Genomic DNA, 18920 nt, shown 5'->3' on the forward strand with positions numbered 1-18920 from the left:
TGTAACATATAGATGTAATATGAATAACAATTACAGCACAAAACAGGGACAGAGAGAACAGAGTTACATAGGAGTAATCTTTCTATCTCTTACTGGAATTTAGCATGAATCTGAAGAAGATCCTGATAAGTTAAGATGTGTATGATAAGCACTAAAGCAATCACATAGAAAATACAGTGAAAAGTCACTAAGGAAGTTAAAATTTTACACTAGAAAAAATTCACCTAATCATAAGAAAGCAGTAAAGGAGAAACAAAAAAGACATGAGACATGGAAAACAAAAAGGAAAACGGCAGACGTAAATCCAGCCATTCTAGTGTTAACACTAGTAGTAAACAGATTAAACAATCCAAAAAAAAAAAAGGCAGACATTGTCAGACTGGAGAGAAAAACAAGATCCAAATATATGGTGTCTACAGGAAACATACTTTAAGTTCAAACATAAAAATAAGTTGAAAGTAAAATGATAGAAAAAGATGTATCATGCAAAGAACAAGCATAAGAAAGCTGGAGTGGATACACCAATATTAGACAAAATAGACTTTAAAACAAAACTGTTACTAGAGATAAAGGACATTTTCTAATGACAAAAGGGTCAATCTTGTAGGAAGGTTATAAACATATATGCATCTAACAGAATTTCAAAATACTTGAAGCAAACACTGACACAACTGAAGGGAGAAATTGGTAAATCAACAACAATAGCTGGAAACTTCAAACATCACTCTCAATAACAGATAGAACAACTAGACAGATGATCAGCAAGGAAATAGAAGATTTGAACATTATAAACCAACTAGGCCTAACAGATATATATAGAACACTCCACCCAACAACAGAATACACACTCTTTTCAAGTGTACATCAAACACTCTCCAAGATAGACAATATGTTAGGCTATATAGGAAACCTTAATAAATTTAAAAGGATTGAAACTATACAAAGTATGTTCTCTGATTACAACGGAGACAAATCAGAAATTAGTAACAGAAAGAAATTTGTGAAATTCACAAATATGTGAAAATTTAAAAATTCTCCTAAATAATCACTAGCTCAAAAAAGAAATCATAATGGAAATTACAACATGCTTTGAGATGATTCAAAATGAAGACACAATATAACAGAACTTATGTGACGCCACTAAAGTAAGGCTGAGAGGGAAATCTATAGCTATATTAATGTAATACCTACATTAAAAAAGAAGGCTGCAAACCAATAAATTAACTTTTCACCTTTAGATTGGAAAAAGAACAAACTAAACCCAAAGTAACCCAAAAGAAGGAAATAATAATCATTAGATCAGAAATCAATAAAATTGAGAAAAGATAAAAACAATAGAATCAATGAAACCCAAAATTGGCTCTTTGAAAAGATTAACACAATTGACAAACCTTTCATTTGACTGACCAAAAGTAAGAGAGAAGACTCAAAACACTAAACTCAGGAATGAAAGAGAAGGCATTACTAACCTTACAGAAATAAAAAGGATTATTAGGAGAACATTATGAACAACAGTATGCCAAGAAATTAGATGAAATGGACAAATTCCTAGAAAGATACAAACCATGAAACTGAAGTTAAGAAAAAAAATAGAAAATCTGAACAGATCTGTAACAAGTAAAGAAAATGAATTAGTAATCAAAAAACTACCCACAAAGTAAAGCTCAGGCCCAGATGGCTTCACTGGTGAATTCTACCACACAACACAGAAAAATTAATACCAATTCTTCACAAACTCTTCCAAAACAGAAAAGGAGGAAACACTCATTCTATGGGACCAGTATTACCCTGATACTAATACCAGACAAAGACAAGAAAAGAAAACCACAGACTACTCTCTCTCATTAATACAGAGGTAAAAATCCTCAACAAAATGCCAATTAAAAAAATTTTTTTTTTCCTGAGGAAGATTTGCCCTGAGCTAACATCTGTTGCCAATCTTCCTCTATTTTTTGTATGTGAGCTGCCATCACAGCATGGCCACTGATAGAGGAGTGGTGTAGGTCCACGCCTGGGAACCAAACCCAGGCTGCTGAAGTGGTGCGTGCCAAACCTAACCATTAGGCCACTGGAGTGGCCCCAAAATGCTAACAAATTTAATTCAACAAAATATAAAAAGGGAACACAGATGTTTATAGCAGCTTTATTCATAACTGCCAAAACTTGGAAGTAACCAAGATGTCCTTTAGTAGGTGAATGGAGAAATAAATAGTGATACATCCAGATAATGGAATACTATTCAGTGCTAAAGAGAAATGAACTATCAAGCTATGCAAAGACATGGAAGAAACTTAAATGCTCATTACGAAGTGAAAGAAGCCAGTCTGAAAAGGCTATATACTGTATGATTCTAACCATATGACATTCTGGAAGAGGAAAAATTACGGAGAGAGTAAAAAGATCACTGATTGCCAGGGGTTGTGGAAGGAGAGGGAAGTGATGAATACGCAAAGCACAGAGGATTTTTAAGTCAGTGAAAATACTCTGAATGATACTATAACAATGGATATATGTCATTATACACTTGTCCAATTCCTCAGATGGTGCAACACCAAGAGTGAACCCTAATGTAAACTATGAACTTTGAGTGATTATGATGTGTCAACACAGGTTTATCAATTGCAATACAAGTACCACTCTGGTGGGGGATGTTGATAATAGGGATGGCTATGCATGTGTGGGGGCATGAACTATTCACCTTCCTCTCAAGTTTTCCACGAACCAAAAACTGCTCTTTAAAAACAAACAAACAAAAATCCATAAAAAGGACTATGCACCATGACAAAATGGAATTTATCCCAAGAACACAATATTGGTTTAACACCAGAAAACCAAGTAATATAATGCATAATATCAATAGAATAAAGGAGAAAAACTAAATGATTATCTTAACAGATGCAGAAAAAGCACTTGACAAAACTGAATACCTTTTCATGATACAAACACTCAACAAGCTAGCAAAAAAGGAAACTTCCTCAATGTTATACAAGGTAGCTACAAAAAACCTGCAGCTATTATCATAATAACTGGTGAAAGACTAGATGCTTTCCCCTTAAGGTCAGGAAGAAGACAAGTTACACTCTTGCCACTTCTATTCAACATTGCAGTGAATGTTCTAGACAGAGCAATCAGGCAAGAAAATGAAATAAAAATGATCCAGATTGGAAAGGAAAAAATAAAACTATCTCTATTTTCAGATTGCATGATTTTGTACATAGAAAATCTAAGGAATCCACTAAAATTCTATTAGAACTAATAAATGACTTCAGCAAGGTTGCAGGATATAAGAATGATATAAAAACCTCAATTCTATTTCTAGACACTTGCAGTGAACACCCAAAAATGAAATTAATAAAACAACCCCATTTACAATAGCATCAAAAAGAATAAAATACTTAAGAATAAATTCAACATAATCAGTGTAAAACTTACATTCTGAAAATTATAAAGTATTGTTTAAAAAAATTTTAAAGACCTAAAAAAAGGAAAGACATCCATGGTCATGGATTATAAAACAATATTAAGAATGACAACACTCCCCAAACTGATCTACAAATTCAGTGTAATCCCTATCATTCATATAAAAATGAAAGGGACCCAGAATAGCCAAAACAATCCTGAAAGAGACGAACAAAGCTGGAGGAACCACACTTCCCAATTTCAAACATACTACAAAGCTCAATAATCAAGACAGTATGGTACTGGCATAAGGATAGACATAAGAGATCAAGGGAAAAAACTGAGATTCCAGAAATAAACTCTTACATTTTAGTCAATTTATTTTAGACAAAGACGCCAAGATAATTCCCTGAGGGGGAAAAAAGTCTTTTCAACAAATGGTGCTGGGACAAGTAGATTATCTACATCAAAAGAATGAAGTTGGATCTCTACCCCATACCACATACAAAAATTAACTCACAATGGATCAAAGAGCTAAAACTATAAAATTCTTGGAAGAAAACACAGGTGGAGAAGCTTCCAGGTTGGTGAACACATGAAGGTGCTGGGAGAGTGGTGTGTTTGGAAAGAGCTTGGAAGCACTTTGCAGAAGGAGAGATCTGGCTGAGACGCAAAACAAGGATGAGATGAAAAAAGGAAATGAGTGAGATTGAGGATTGCCAACAGATAGACAGTCAACTGCAGAATTAAAATACAAGATGAAAAATATTTTTTAATAGATAGTGGAGGGTATAAAAAATAGAACTGTCAATGCAGCTATGGAGGTCAAACCTGAGAAGCTCTCCTAGAATGCAAAGTAAAACAACAAAGAGGAAAATGTTGAGAGATGATGACAAATTGGAGGATGGAGAATGAGGATCTAACGTAAAACCTATACCTATGGCTAGGAGCCAGAATACAAAGCAAAACCAAAGGCACAAATGAAACAAAAAACTTGAAAGAGCTGAAATAAAATAGAGATATCATGACTATGTGGAAAAAAAAAAGAAGAAAAAGAAAACAAGGGTGTAATTGGATTAGGAAATGGTTTTTTAGATATGACACCAAAAGCACAAGCAACAAAAGTAAATAAAAATGGATAACAGAAAAATGCACAAATTTCGTGCTTTTAAAGACATCATCAGGGGCCGGCCCGGTGGTGCAGCAGTTAAGTTTGCACGTTCTGCTTTGGTGGCTCAGGGTTCACTGGTTCAGATCCCACGTGCAGACATGGCACCACTTGGCAAGCCATGCTGTGGTAGGCATCCCACATATAAAGGAGAGGAAAATGGATGTGGATGTTAGCTCAGGGCCAGTCTTCCTCAGCAAAAAGAGGAGAATTGGCAGTAGTTAGCTCAGGGCAATCTTCCTCAAAAAAAAAAAAAAAGACATCATCAAGAAAATGAAAAGAGAACCCATGGGATGGGAGAAAATATTTACAAATCATTTATCTGATAAGAGACATACATCTAGAATATATAAAGATCTCTTACAATTCAATAATAAAAAGATGAACCAATTAAAAAATGGGCAAAGGATGTGAATAGACATTTCTTCAAAGAGGATATACAAATGGCCAATAGGCACATGAAAAGATGCTCAACATCACTGTCATTTGGTGTATGTAAATCAAAATGACAATGAAATACCACTTCACATCCACTAGGATGGCTATAATCAAAAGGACAGATAATATCAAATGTCGACCAGGATGTGGAGAGACTGGAACCCTCAAACACTGCTGATGGGAATGTAAAGTGGTGCAACTGTTGTGTAAAACAGTGGGCAGTTCCTTAAAAGGTTAAGCATAGAGTTCCCATATGATCCAGCAATTTCACTCCTACGTATAAACCTGAGAGAACTGAAAACATGTCTATATAAAAACTTGCACGTGAATGTTTTTGGCAACATTATTCATAATAGCCAAAAAGTGGAAAGAACCAAAATGCCCATTAACTGATAGATAAATAAAATGTGGTATATTCATACAATGGAATGTTATCTGGAAATAAAAAGAAACGAAGTACTGATACAAGCTGCAAAATGGATGAACCTTGAAAACATTATGCTGACTGAAAGGCAGCCACAAAGGAACACATATCATATGATTCCATTCATATAAATGTCCAAATAGACAAATCTATACAAGCAAAAAGAACATCTGTGCTTGCCCACATGTGGAGCTTTGGGGGGAGATGGAAGTGATAGCTAATGGGTACAGGGTTCTTTTTTAGGGTGATGAAAATGTTCTAACACTGACTTGGTGATGGTTCTACAACACTGTACATATACTAAAAACCACTGAATTGTATTCTTTAAATGTGTTAATTTTATGGTATGTGACATATGTCAATAGTTATTTTTTTAAAAAGTTATGAGACTATTTCAAAAATCTCAATAAAAAATAGTTCCATAATAAAACATTACTGTGATAAATTCGATTATTATTCCACAAATATTCATTCCCTGACCCTAACTGATGTCCCATCCACTAATGTGGGCTTTGGCTAAGCCATTTGTTAAGGTTAAGGAAATGTTAGTGAACATGATGTGAGAAGAGGCCTGAAATAACTTGGTTCATGTACTCCATGATCTGGCAAGTAAGAGCTCACCCCAGGAAGCTGCTGCCCTTTCACCTGAATGAACACATGTGGAACAGACGTGAGCCACCCCACTGGCGGAGTCAAGGCTAGCTGACCTCCAGGCCAGAGCAGAGCCCAAAGCCCATATAGTCAACCTGCAGATTCCAAGCGTGAGGATAAATGCCTGTTGTTCTACTGACGAAAGAAGCAGAAAAGCTGAGAAGACAACCTGATTCACATAACTAAGTGAAAAAATTTTCAAGGTACTGAGTTCTCAAAATGGAACTGGATCTAGATATTTTTACTAGTTAATAGTAAGGCTGCAGAGTCTGACATCATGAGTTCAAATCCTGGCTTCAAAATTTACTAATTGTTTAACCTCGACAGCCAAATTTGAGCCCATTTCTTCATCTGTAAAGGGGCATTTTCCTCAACGAGTTGATGTAAGGACTAAAGGAGACAAAAACTGTGAAGCACTCAGAACTGAGCTTGCCACCCCAGTAATCATTCAATAAATGTTTCAGGAATAGTTAATCCCTATGGAATATAAACCATAACAAAGACAGGGAAAAACAACAACAAGAAAATAAAACATATTTTCCACTAGCTTTGACTAAATTAGCATTAAAACATCTTTTCCACTAACTCTTGTAAATGAACATAAACCTCATTCAAAAAAAAAAACAAATAAAGATTGCACTCCTAACAAAAACTATAAAACAAGTAATAAAAGACCTAGAAGTAAATAAGGGTTAATTTCTGACTGTATAAAATGATCAATCAGTGCTCATAATAAAGTCTGTTTCCCTAAGATGTTGACTCTCTTCACATACAAATGTCAAGAATTCCATATTAGTAGTAAGGAACAAAGGGGACTGAACCTTGAAAAACATAAATTCACAGTTAGTGTCATTTTTATTCCTCCTCCTGTCAGACAAGAAAAAGATGAGTATCCCCCTGGCCTTGGCAAGAAGCCTTAACATTTCCAGACTTGTTGCTGGAATCACAGCACTTTCCTCTCCCTCACTTTTAAGGTACTTAATAGGACAAATATTTTTTTAAAATAATAAAGTTTACAGTGAGGGAATAAAAGTAATTACAAGTCAGTTCTGTGGTGTATATGCCGACTGGCAACTTTTTACAAAAGCGTTTTTTGGGGGCCAGCCCCATGGCCGAGTGGTTAAGTTTGTGCGCTCTGCTTCGGCGGCCCAGGGTTTCGCCAGTTCAGATCCAGGGTGCGGACATGGCACCACTCATTAGGACATGCTGAGGCAGCGTCCCACATGCCACAACTAGAAGGACCCACAACTAAGAATATACAACTATGTACTAGGGGGCTTTGGGGAGAAAAAGGAAAAATAAAATCTTAAAAAAAAAAAAGTTTTTGTTTTTATTAAGTTACAAAAATATTAAATATTCCTTTAGAAACTTAGAGCATGACACACAAGATTTTTTCATTTCTTTCTTGGATATTGTACACATTTTTATTTCCAAATGTATTCTAGACTCAGCTTGAATAGACTTGCCTTATTCTAACAAAAATATTTAGAATCTTTATCAAGGTTCAGATAAATCTGAAGGTTAATTTAAGGAGAATTTATATTGATTTAATAATGATGTATCTTATCCAAAAAAGTGTATACTAAAAATGTATTTAGGGGGCCAGCCCCATGGCTAAATGGTTAAGTTCACACACTCTGCTTCAGTGGCCTGGTGTTCGCCCATTTGGATCCTGGGCACGGACCTACACACCACTCAAGCCATGCTGTGGCAACATCCCACATAAAAGAACTAGAATGACTTACAACTAGGATATACAACTATGTGCTGGGGCTTGGGGAGAAAAAGAAAAAGAGGAAGATTGGAAACAGATGTTAGCTTAGTGCCAATCTTTTTTTTTTTTAAAGAGGCGTTTTTTTTTAAAGATTGGCATCTGAGCGAGCTAACAACTGTTGCCAATCTTCTTCTGTTTTTTTTTTTTTTGGCTTTATCTCCCCAAACCCCCCTGTACATAGTTGTATATCTTAGTTGCAGGTCCTTCTAGTTGTAGGATGTGGGAGGCCGCCTCAACGTGGCCTGACGAGCGGTGCCATGTCCATGCCCAGGATCTGAACCCTGGGCTGCCACAGAGGAGCGCGCAAACTGAACCACTCGGCCATGGAGCCAGCCCCTTAGTGCCAATCTTCCTCAAAAAAAAAAAAAAAATGTATCTAGGGGGATGGTCCAGTGGATAGTGGTTCACGCCCTCTGCTTCAGCAGCCCAAGGTTCACTGGTTTGGATCCTGGGCACCAACCTACACACTGCTAATTAAGCCACACTGTTGCAGCAACCCACACAGAAGAACTAGAATGACTTACAACTAGGATATACAACTATGTGCTGGGGCTTGGGGAGAAAAACAAAAAGATTCCCTTAAATTGAAACATCTTTGTGATAGATAGAAAAGATATTTCACTCAATTCTTCTCCAATTAGTCTATACATTCTTTGCAATTCTAATTAAAATCCCAACAGGATATTTTTCCCTAGAACTAGATAAACTGATTCTACAATTCAAATGGAATCATGGAGGTCCCAAAATAGCTGAGAAGTTTTTGAAAACCTAAGAACAACATGTCTGTGGCAGAAAGTGGGAAAATCCATGTCCAAGCAAATAGAGTTATTATAAATTTATAGTAACTAAAACAATGTAAACACACACACACACAAACAGTATAGTACTGGTATAGATATAGACAAATAGATTAAAGAATAAAAAGCCTAGAAACAATTAAGCATGTATATGATGGTGGCATCACAAAGATCTATTTAATAAATGGTGTTGGAACAACTGGTCTTTTACATGCAAAAAAATTCTACTGATAGCATTATCAGTAAATCCTTACCTCAAACCAATTACAAAATTAAATTCCAGTTGGATTTAAGACTAAATATGAAAAACAAGGGTTTGAAAAGAGACTATCTACTTCACCTAATATTAGGAAAGAGACCTTAGAAAAGACCAACAGCAGCAACTCCTGAAAGAAAGGACTATTAAATACTGATGTTGTATATTAATTTTGACTGAATTCGTATTGTACGTGCATATTTATCATACACTAAATGTAACTATCCAAACTTAAAGTGTCTATACAACAAAAAGATACATGAAACCATAGAAGGGACAGATTAGAAGATATTTACATAAATCCTAATGCTGAAGCAGGCATTCTTGAAATTCTCTAATTTCAAGGAGAAAAAGGACTAACAATATAAAATGGACAAATAAATATGAACAGTCAATTGGAAAAATTTTCATTTCTTCACTCATGAGGGGACTTCAACCTGTACAGTATCACAGAGTGTGGCCCTGGAGTCAGGCTGTAAGAGTTTGAATCCTGGCTTTACTACACACTGGATGCATGAAGTTAGGTAAACTTCTTAACCTCTGTGCTTCACTCCCCTTCTCTGTAAAAAATAAATACCTACTTTATAAGCTTTTGATAATGATCACATGAAATAAGTTATGTAAATTTACAGCACAGTACACCTGGCACGCAATAAGTACTCAATAAAGCTGTTACTGTTGTAGAGGATTTCTCTAGCTGCTGTGTAGTCTATTCACATATAAATAAAAACTGCCATGGGATATATTCATATCTATATTCTAGAATGAATTTGGGACTGTATGCCCAGGAATATAGGCAGTCCACTTCTACGTGACAGTCCAAACCAAAACATCTGCTTCTTATTTTTTTTATGTATTTATTATTTATTTATTTCTTTGAGGAAGATTAGCCCTGAGCTAACAACTGCTGCCAATCCTCCTCTTTTTGCTGAGGAAGACTGGCCCTGAGCTAACATCTGTGCCCATCCACCTCTACTTTATATGTGGGACGCCTAGCACAGCATGGCTTGCCAAGCGGTGCCATGTCTGCGCCTGGGATCTGAACTGCCGAACCCTGGGCTGCCGAAGTGGAATGTGTACACTTAACCGCTGCGCCACTGGGCCGGCCCCTGGCTCTTGTATCTGAAAGGAACTGCTGTGAATTTTTTGACAGCTAGAGTGTCCTATTTGAGGATCACAACTCCTTCATCTCCAGCTCTTTACTCTAAAAAAATTGCATGTGTGAATCATTTGGAATCCTCTCATAAAAGAAGGTCATTACACACCAATTCAGAATACACCTAAAAAATGTATCCGCAAATCTGAATGGTCTATTTCTTTGTGACATGATTATGTTTAAATATTTATTGGGCACTTGCGTTTCTTCTAACTGCTTCTTTGTGTTCTTCATCCAATTTTCTGAATTGTTAGTATATTTCTGCTGTATGTATTACAAAAACTGTTTCCAGTTTTGCCTTATTACAGTGTTTATGGTAGTTTTACTAAAAAGGATTAATTTTATGAATCCAAATCAGACATTTTCTTTTATTGGTTTCATATGTTAAACTAAAAAGGCAGGTCAATGAGTACAGCCAACATATCTAAAACCCTTTTCAAGTAGGAAAGACTGATCCAGCTAACAATTACTAATACTTATCATTTATGGAGCACTATCACTTACAGTGCATTTAACCCTGCCAACATTCCCACATGATAAACACTACTACTATCCCCACTTACAGATGATGAAACTGAGGTCAAAGAGATTAAGAAACTTGTCTATAATCATGCATTCAGTAAGTTGTTGAGCCAAGATTTCAAACCAAGTCTGTCTAGGCCCAGAAAACCACTCTGCCAACAGGAGAAATAACTGGATAAGCCACATGATCATAATGATCAAAAGAGGTGTGTGTGTGTTTCAGGATGGGAAATATGAGCTGAGGAAAAGAGGCACTGAAGTGGAAAATATTTAAAATATTTAGGGGCAAGCCTTGTGGCAGAGTGGTTATGTTTGCGCGCTCTGCTCGGTGGCCCAGGGTTTTGCCGGTTCGAATCCTGGGTGTGGACATGGCACCACTCATCAAGCCATGCTGAGGCAGCATCCCACATGCCACAACTAGAATCGACCCACAACTAAAAATACACAACTATGTACCGGGGGGCTTTGGGGAGAAAAAGGGAAAATAAAATCTTTTAAAAAAAAATTTAATTTTTAAAAAATATTTGTGTGAGGGATTTAAACATTTGTGTGGCGGATTCCAGAGTTGGAAACAAAAAGAATCAGGAGCAGAGGAGAATGAGTCATTTTATAAGAAGATAAGGAATACTGTATCTTCTGAGACCATAAAAGAAAGATGTAGAGTGCTATGAAGACCAGAACTATAAGATTTTGCCATAAAATATTAGTATATATTTTAGCTCAACATGTAAAAATCTCAACTGAAGAAAATATACAGTCATGTACTGCTTAACGCCAGGGCTATGTTCTGAGAAATAAGTCTTTTGGCAGCTTCCTTATGTGAACATCAGAGTGCACTTACACAAACTTGGATGGTATAGCCTACTACACACCTAGGCTCTACGGCACAATCTTATGGGACCATTGTCACATATGCCATCCCTCATTGACCAAAATGTCATTATGTGGCGCATGACTGCATGTGTAAGATCATTTGAAAGACGTGTTTCATTTAGTCTTCCAGATTTCAGTTTTTAATCTTTAGCCAAGACAGACTTTAAAAAAACTGAGTTTAATATTACAAGAATTTCAGAATTATTTTGAAATTTCTTTTTGACCTAGGTACCAATGAACGGCTTTTTCTTTCCTTAATTATAAGCTTTGCATAAACAGTGCAAATTATGGAAACTTCTGTGTCCCAGTTTGCTTCTGCTTCTCCAGAGCATATTCAAATTTGAACTCAACTTTAATAATTCTGTATGGATCTCTTTCTGCACAGCCATATCTGAAATTTCAACTGGTTCTGATCTTCTATCTGCGTTTTTCCTCACCTTAATTTTCATTGATTTAGTTTTCCAACTTACTGGTAGGTTAAGGTAACCCACTGCAACTGCATTGCAAAATAATGCAGCAACAAATAAATGCTTAAAACGTACAAGAGACCTGGTCATATCCTCTTCTTCCTTGAAAAGGGCAGAGTCCTGAGAACGCCAAGCTGAGGGAAGAGAAATAAATCAGATTTACTTCAAAGCTCCAGACAAAGGAAATCTTCAGTACCAGGTGGGTATAATATCTCCTATAATGTTCCTCAGAGCACTGAGAAATGTTAACTACCACCAGGCTATAAAGACACTGAAATGTACATGGATAACTAATTTAATCATAGAGAGTCCAACGGCAATTTCTGGAGGGCTAAATATAGGGTGTCCAATGAATCTACTGACGATATAGTATTTCCTAAAGAACCTGCTATTTTATTCTTAATAGAAAATTTATCTTAAGTACATAGTAATAAATACTACAAAGATTTAAGGATTAAATCATTTATAAAGCACTGTAAAAATTTGAAAAAAACTTTAATCAGAGACAAGTTATAGGCATTGTGGAACATTCAAATGACAGAATGAAATGCAGGTATGACTCTAATGACATTTTTAAATAACTTAATTGATTTATTTTTTACCCTAAAAAACTCAGGGCCTTTAGGTGAAAAATGGAAGACTGAATACTTGCATTTATTTCTGTTCTCTCCCAAACCCAACCAAAATGAAAGGAACAAAGGAAGTTGAATCTCACAAGGTCAAAGAATATAGAAGACAAGAGATGTCTTGTCAGCAGATGAGAGATGTCAACAAAATTTTAGAAGCTAGAGAGCAGACAGATGACTGGTATTCTAACTTAACTAGAGAAAGCTGAACCTTAAGTGAGGGTGAGGGGAGGGTGGGGAAACCATGGCAGAACCCTTTACAAGCTCAGGAATGGGGGCCGGCTCAGTAGCGCAGTGGTTAAGTTTGCACATTCCGCTTCGGCAGCCTGGGGTTCGCCGGTTTGGATCCCAGGGGTGGACATGGCACCACATGGCAAAGCCATGCTGTGGCAGGTGTCCCACATATAAAGTAGAGGAAGATGGGCACGGATGTTAGCTCAGGGACAATCTTCCTCAGCAAAAAGAGAAGGATTGGCAGCAGATGTTAGCTCAGGGCTGATCTTCCTCAAGAAAAAGCTCAGGAATGGGGGCACGAGCTACTTCTGCAGGCAGGAGTTTGGGGTGGGGCTGAAAAACGGAAATGAATATGGAGTTGAAGCAATGTATAGAAAATAAAAGAATTAAGTGAAAGTTGTCATATTGTAAGATGAGGTCGTGTGTCCCTGTGTTGTGTCCAGTGCTTCCCCACCTTTCTTCCTTTGTTTGCCTCCTCAAAGCAGGAGTTCTGGCTTATATTCCTCAAGCAAAATCTAGGACTTCTTGCTGGGAAAATTGACTAGCTCAAAAGAAAATGGATACAGATCCTGACATATGGTCAACCTTCAACCTCTAATAAAACACCATATTAGAAAGAAGGGCAAGGAGAAGGGGGGGAGGGTGAGGTGAGGGCAACAAGGAAGGGGTTAGGTAGAAAACAGACATAAATCCTTATCTCCAATGTCAAATGTCAGTAGGAAATGTCTAAGCCTGAGAAATCAAGCATTAGCAGTATGAAGACGTTATTCATAAAGGTGGAGCTGAATACTGGAATATCCAAAAAAAAATGTTCAAAGGTTGCCTCTGGAAAGTGGGAACAGGGGATGGGTAAGGATGGAATAGGAAACTTTTGTTTATGGTTATAATATTTAACAGCACTTTCTAAAATGTATTTAAGAAAAACAGAAATGACATTTAAAACATTTATTTTTAAAGAATCAAATAGTCAGGTGAATACAAATGTCTACCCAACACAGTCAATAACACCCATGTGAACTTTCTTGGTAGGAGTACTGAGTTTTCTAACTCTTTTTACTCTGTCCCTGAACGTACAGCCTTCCTCTCCTAAACTCTGCTGATCTCTGAACCACCTCACCTCTCCTTCCCATCATCTGGCTCAAATGCTCCATTGCCACACAGCTACTGCTGATCTCTGAAGGTTGAGATGTCATTCAGGCCTCGCCCATTCTGAACAGAAGGGTAAAGAGAGACTGCAGCTCCAGCAATTCCCAGGCCCACTCTATCCCAGGACACTCCAGCCTCTGGAGGTCGTCTCAGGTCAGGAGATCTTCTTCCACGATAGATACCTGCTCTTCAATCTTCTTTCTACTCACATCACAGATCTGTCTTATCTTCGTGGAGCCAGGACCTGTGGGTTTACAATATAAATCCAATTTACCTAATGTCTTCTTACTGGACCCGTAACGGTAACTAGCCTCTAAGATGGCTCCCAATGATCACTGCCTTCAGCTTTTTCTACACCCCTCCCACACTGAATAGAGTTGACCTATATAACCAACAGGATACTGCAGGAATCACAATGTATGACTTCCAAGATTAGGTCATAAAACACATTGCGGCTTCTGTCTTGCACATTTTTGAATCACGCTCTTTGTGGGAAGCCACCCACCATGCCATGAAGACTCTCAACCAGCCCTAGGGAGAGGCTCCTGTCAGCAGCCAACAATAACTTGCCAGCCATCTTGGAAGCAAATCCTCCAGCTCCAGTCTAGCCTTCTAATGACTGCAGCCCTGCAGACACCTTGACTGCAACTTCATGAAATATCCAAGCCAGAATACCCAGCTAAGTCACTCTCCACTCCCCAAAGAAACCATGAGATAATGTTTATTGTTGTTTAAGCCACCAAATTTTGAGGTAATTTGTTACATAATAATAGATAACTAATCAGTCCTGAACAATTAGCTTCCTTGCTTGTAATTCACATTCCCTGGAGTCACTGACCAGAGATGCTGGATGCAGAGACAGCAGGAGTCTGGAGGAAAACTCAAAGACTCAGCAACCTAGGTTAAACCTAGTGCTCAACAGAGACACCAAGAGTCCAGAAACAAAGTGAATATAATAGTGACATTCACATAACATTTGCTCCTCAAATATCTTCTGTCAGCATAAAGGTATAGGCCTGATGCCATGACAGACATAAAATTGAGTCAAAAAACACTCAGATTTGCAGCAAACCCAGATTTGGAGTTAAAAAGAGATGCAGCTACTCCATTTCCTATCCATCTTAGCAAGTGAGGTAAAAGAGAGTTGCAATTTAGAATTTCCATACTCTTCATTTGAAATGAAAATTATACTCATGTTACGTTATTGGATGAATAGATAAAATGGATATTAAGAAATATTAATTTATCATCTGCTATGAGTCTTTGCTAGGTAAAAGGGTAAAAAAAATGATACATAAGAGAGTAGACTAATCCTTGCTCTGTATGATAAAACAGAAAACATTCAATTATAATAAATTTTGAGAAGTGCTATGCTTGGGATATACTACTAATATCACTCACATGGTTTCTATTTTTTCCCCCAAAGCAATTATCACTAACAAATTACATACATAGTTGTCATACATATTGTCTGTCCACCCTCTCATTTAAACTCCATGAAAACAGGGATTTATTTTTGTCTGTTTCTGTCGTTGATAGTAGACGTCAAAAAAATGTTGATAAAATGGTGTAGCTACTATGAAAAACAGTATGCTAGTCAAAAAAATCAAAAAGAGAATTACCATATGATACAGAAATTCCACTTCTGGGTATATATCCAAAAGAACCGAAATCAGGGACTCGAACAGATATTTGAACACCCACGTTTATAGCAGCATTATTTGCAATAGTCAAAAGGTGGAAACAACCCATGTCCACTGACCTGTGAATGGATAAACAAACTACAGTATATACACACAATGGAATATTATTCAGCCTGAAAAAGGAAAGAAATTCTGACACACGCTTTAACATGGATGAACCTTGGAGACATTATACTAAGTTAAATAAACCAGTCACAAAAGAACACATACTGTATGATCTGGCTTATATGAGGTACATAAAGTAGTCAAATTCATAGAAACAGAAAGTAGAACGGTGGTTGCCTGGGTGGCAGAGAGAAGGATCAGGGAGTTATTGTTTAATGGGTGAAGAGTTTCTGTTTTGCAAGGTGAAAAGAGTTCTATGGACATACGCATACATCTGTGATACCAATACCACAACCAAAGTACTAAACATACCCATCATCTCCAAAAATTTGCTTGTGTTCTTTGTGTTTTATGTTTTTTTGGTAAGAACACTTAACATGGTATCTATTCTCTTAACATATTTTAAAGTGCATAATACTATACTGTTAATATAGGTACTATGTCGTACAGATCTCTAGAACTTATTCATCTTGCATAACAAACTTTGTACCCACTGAAAAGCAATTTTCCATTTCCCTCTTTCTTCCAGCCCCTGGCAACCGCTATTTTATCCTCTGTTTCTTTGAGTCTATTTTAGATACTTCATATAAAAGGAATCATGTAGTATTTGTGCTGTGACTGGCTTATTTCACATAGCATAAGGTCCTCAAGGTTCATCCACGTTGTCACAAATGGCAAGATTCCCTTCTTTCTTAAGGCTGAATAATATTCCATTGTATGTGTGTACCACATTTTCTTTATTCATTCATCTGTTGATGGATAGATGTTTCCAATCTTGGCTACTGCAATGAACATAGGAGTGCAGATATTAATATGGTAAATTTCATGTTATGTGTTTGTTATCTGTATTTTACCACAATTTTAAAAAATACATATATAAGTTGAACAAATGAAATACTATTACTAATTTGGGGTATTGAAACTAGAAGAAAATAATATATCAAACAAGAATAACAGAAATGGGTGTGTAGTTTGGAGTTCAAGTGTTCTAAAGTCTTGTTTAAGTGCGGGTTTTGTTAAACATGCCCGTTAAAAATTCAACAATAAGAACAGAAACCAAAGCAGTGGAGAGAGAAAAGAGGCTAAGGTATACCTGCATAATAAATAGAAAATAAAACAAATTTATATGAGCAATCACAATAAATGTAAATGAATTAAACTCACCTATTAAAATAACAAACAGGATAAAAGGGGGAAAAAAGCCCAGCAATATGCTCTGTACAAGAGATGTACCTGAAGCATAAAGACACAAAGAGAAAGGGTTGGAAAATAAAATGCCTGGAAAATACTCACAATAACAAAACCTGAAAAGCAACACTATCAGACAAAAGAGAACGTAGACTAAAACACATTCACCAGAATAGAGGCATGCTTCTTAATGTGGTAGATTGGAATGTTGGTCTCAATTCTTCAGCCCCCTCTAACAGGATTATACATTCACACTTTTTGCCACGTTAACTCTGCCTCACTATCCAACGGTGGGTATGAGACAGGAACCAGCCTAACAAGACAGGACCATCTGCAAGGCCCCTGGCCTAACAAGCTAAGGCCCCTAACCAATTGGCAAGCTAGGAGAATCAGACAGAGGCCACCAAGATCTACATTCGGCAGCCTCTGGACTTTCTTGGGCTTCCACATGCACCCTAGAACTCAGGAGTCCACTGAAGGTGACCCTAGCCCCATTAGTATAGAAAAAAATCACACCCGGGGTAGAAAGCTAGCATGCTAATGATACATGCAACGCACGTGGTAGCATGTTGAACAACAGTGCAAGCAGAAGCACAACCCCACCTCTCCATGCCATGACAAGGCACTCCTCCCCAGCCTCTGCCTAACAAAAGCCCCACAATCCTGCTCCCGAATAAGCTGGTCACCTGCCCCTTTCCTTTCGCAACGGCTCCCTTGTGCCTCTCCTGTGCACAAGCTAATGAACTTTTACTTTTCTACTCCCATTTCTTGTCGATCTTGACTTCCATCCTGGGGGACAATAAGAACCCAATGTTCCGGTAACAGGTATAATTAACGTCAAGCTTAGCCATGTGGCTTGCTTTGGCTAATGTAATATTAGCATATTTGGGAGCAGAGGTTTTAAGGGTGTTTGTGAGATCTGTCTTGTGCTCCAGTGACCCACAATGAGAAGAACATATCCTAATAACCACAATTCTTTTAGCTAAAGCTGCAGAAAGAACACACGTGGAGATCTAAATCCATCCTGCAGCCCAGCCACTCAGCCAAGCGCAGCCTAGATAAGCTGAAGACAGAGAACCTGCAAACTGGCGAACATGAGAATAAATGCTTGCTGTTGTATGCCACCGAATTTAGGGGTGATTTGTTGGCAGCATCATTATCATGGCAACAGCTTACCAATGCACATAATAAAAGAGCAAGCCATAAGATGATGAGATAATGAATCTGGAAAGCATCACCAAGGAAAACTGAAAAGCAACAGAACACGTCAAGAACTTCTGGAGGGGAAAAGGCAGCAAAGGAGACTAAAAAGGAGTAGCCAATGGGGAAGGACGACCACTTGAAACCCAAGACAAATGTTTTTTCAAGCAGTTACCGGCTATGACAAAGGCTACACAAGCCAAATCACGTAAGAACCACCACACATATATCACAAACACCTCACCACAGACCTTTCATGACAATCACACAGACAACACCACACACGTCATCACAATCGCACACAACCACAAACATCACCATGACACACACATCCCATCACAATTACTCCATTGCACACACACACCATCACTCACACACATTAGCACAAGCACACACACAGGATCACAACCCCCCACACACTAACTCCCACCACACTTCCCTGTTCCAACAACCCCACCCACTCTCCAGGAGCGTACTCCCACCGCGAGCACTCCGCACGCACGGCCGCTACTCAGGACTCTCCCGGCCTCCTAAAAGGCCCCGCCCCGTCACGCGCGCGCCGGGATGCAGCCCAGACGGCTCCAGGCCCTTCCCTATACCCCGCTGCAAGTACGCGGCAGCGTCACCTGCCGGAAACGCCCGAATGCGCATCCAGCACGCAGTTTCTGGGAGGCTGGGTGACGGAGACCCGCAGGAAGGTCTGGGCGAGGCGCCGGCAACGCTGAACCATCCTCCGCGCCCGCCTCCCAACGGACGTGCCAGAGCACAACAGTTCCCAGAAGGCCTTGCGGCT

At 38.0% G+C, this 18920-nt stretch overlaps 1 protein-coding gene across 17 annotated transcripts in view; it reads right to left on the bottom strand.

Annotated features, from left to right (window-relative positions):
* ZNF568 (zinc finger protein 568) overlaps positions 1 to 18904 on the bottom strand; it is a 45161-nt gene extending 26257 nt beyond the window's left edge. For 2 of the 17 annotated variants that reach the window (XM_070557516.1, XM_070557512.1), the window contains exons 1-4: positions 18754 to 18889; positions 16904 to 16972; positions 13903 to 14175; positions 12008 to 12059 (exon numbers count right to left, since the gene is read on the bottom strand). Coding sequence is in view for 10 of the 17 variants with exons in the window: in XM_070557507.1 (XP_070413608.1) it covers positions 12001 to 12059; positions 13903 to 13978 (135 nt within the window). In the remaining 7 variants the exon portion in view is untranslated. Of the gene's footprint in view, positions 1 to 12000; positions 12060 to 13902; positions 14176 to 15553; positions 15694 to 16903; positions 16973 to 18584 lie in introns of those variants that run through there. The other 15 variants (XM_070557507.1, XM_070557502.1, XM_070557518.1 and 12 more) reach the window with 12 other exon arrangements.
* Between the last annotated feature and the right edge of the window lie 16 nt (positions 18905 to 18920).

This window comes from Equus przewalskii, chromosome 9 (genome assembly GCF_037783145.1).
Source record: "Equus przewalskii isolate Varuska chromosome 9, EquPr2, whole genome shotgun sequence".
In the NCBI taxonomy this organism is placed as follows: domain Eukaryota; kingdom Metazoa; phylum Chordata; class Mammalia; order Perissodactyla; family Equidae; genus Equus; species Equus przewalskii.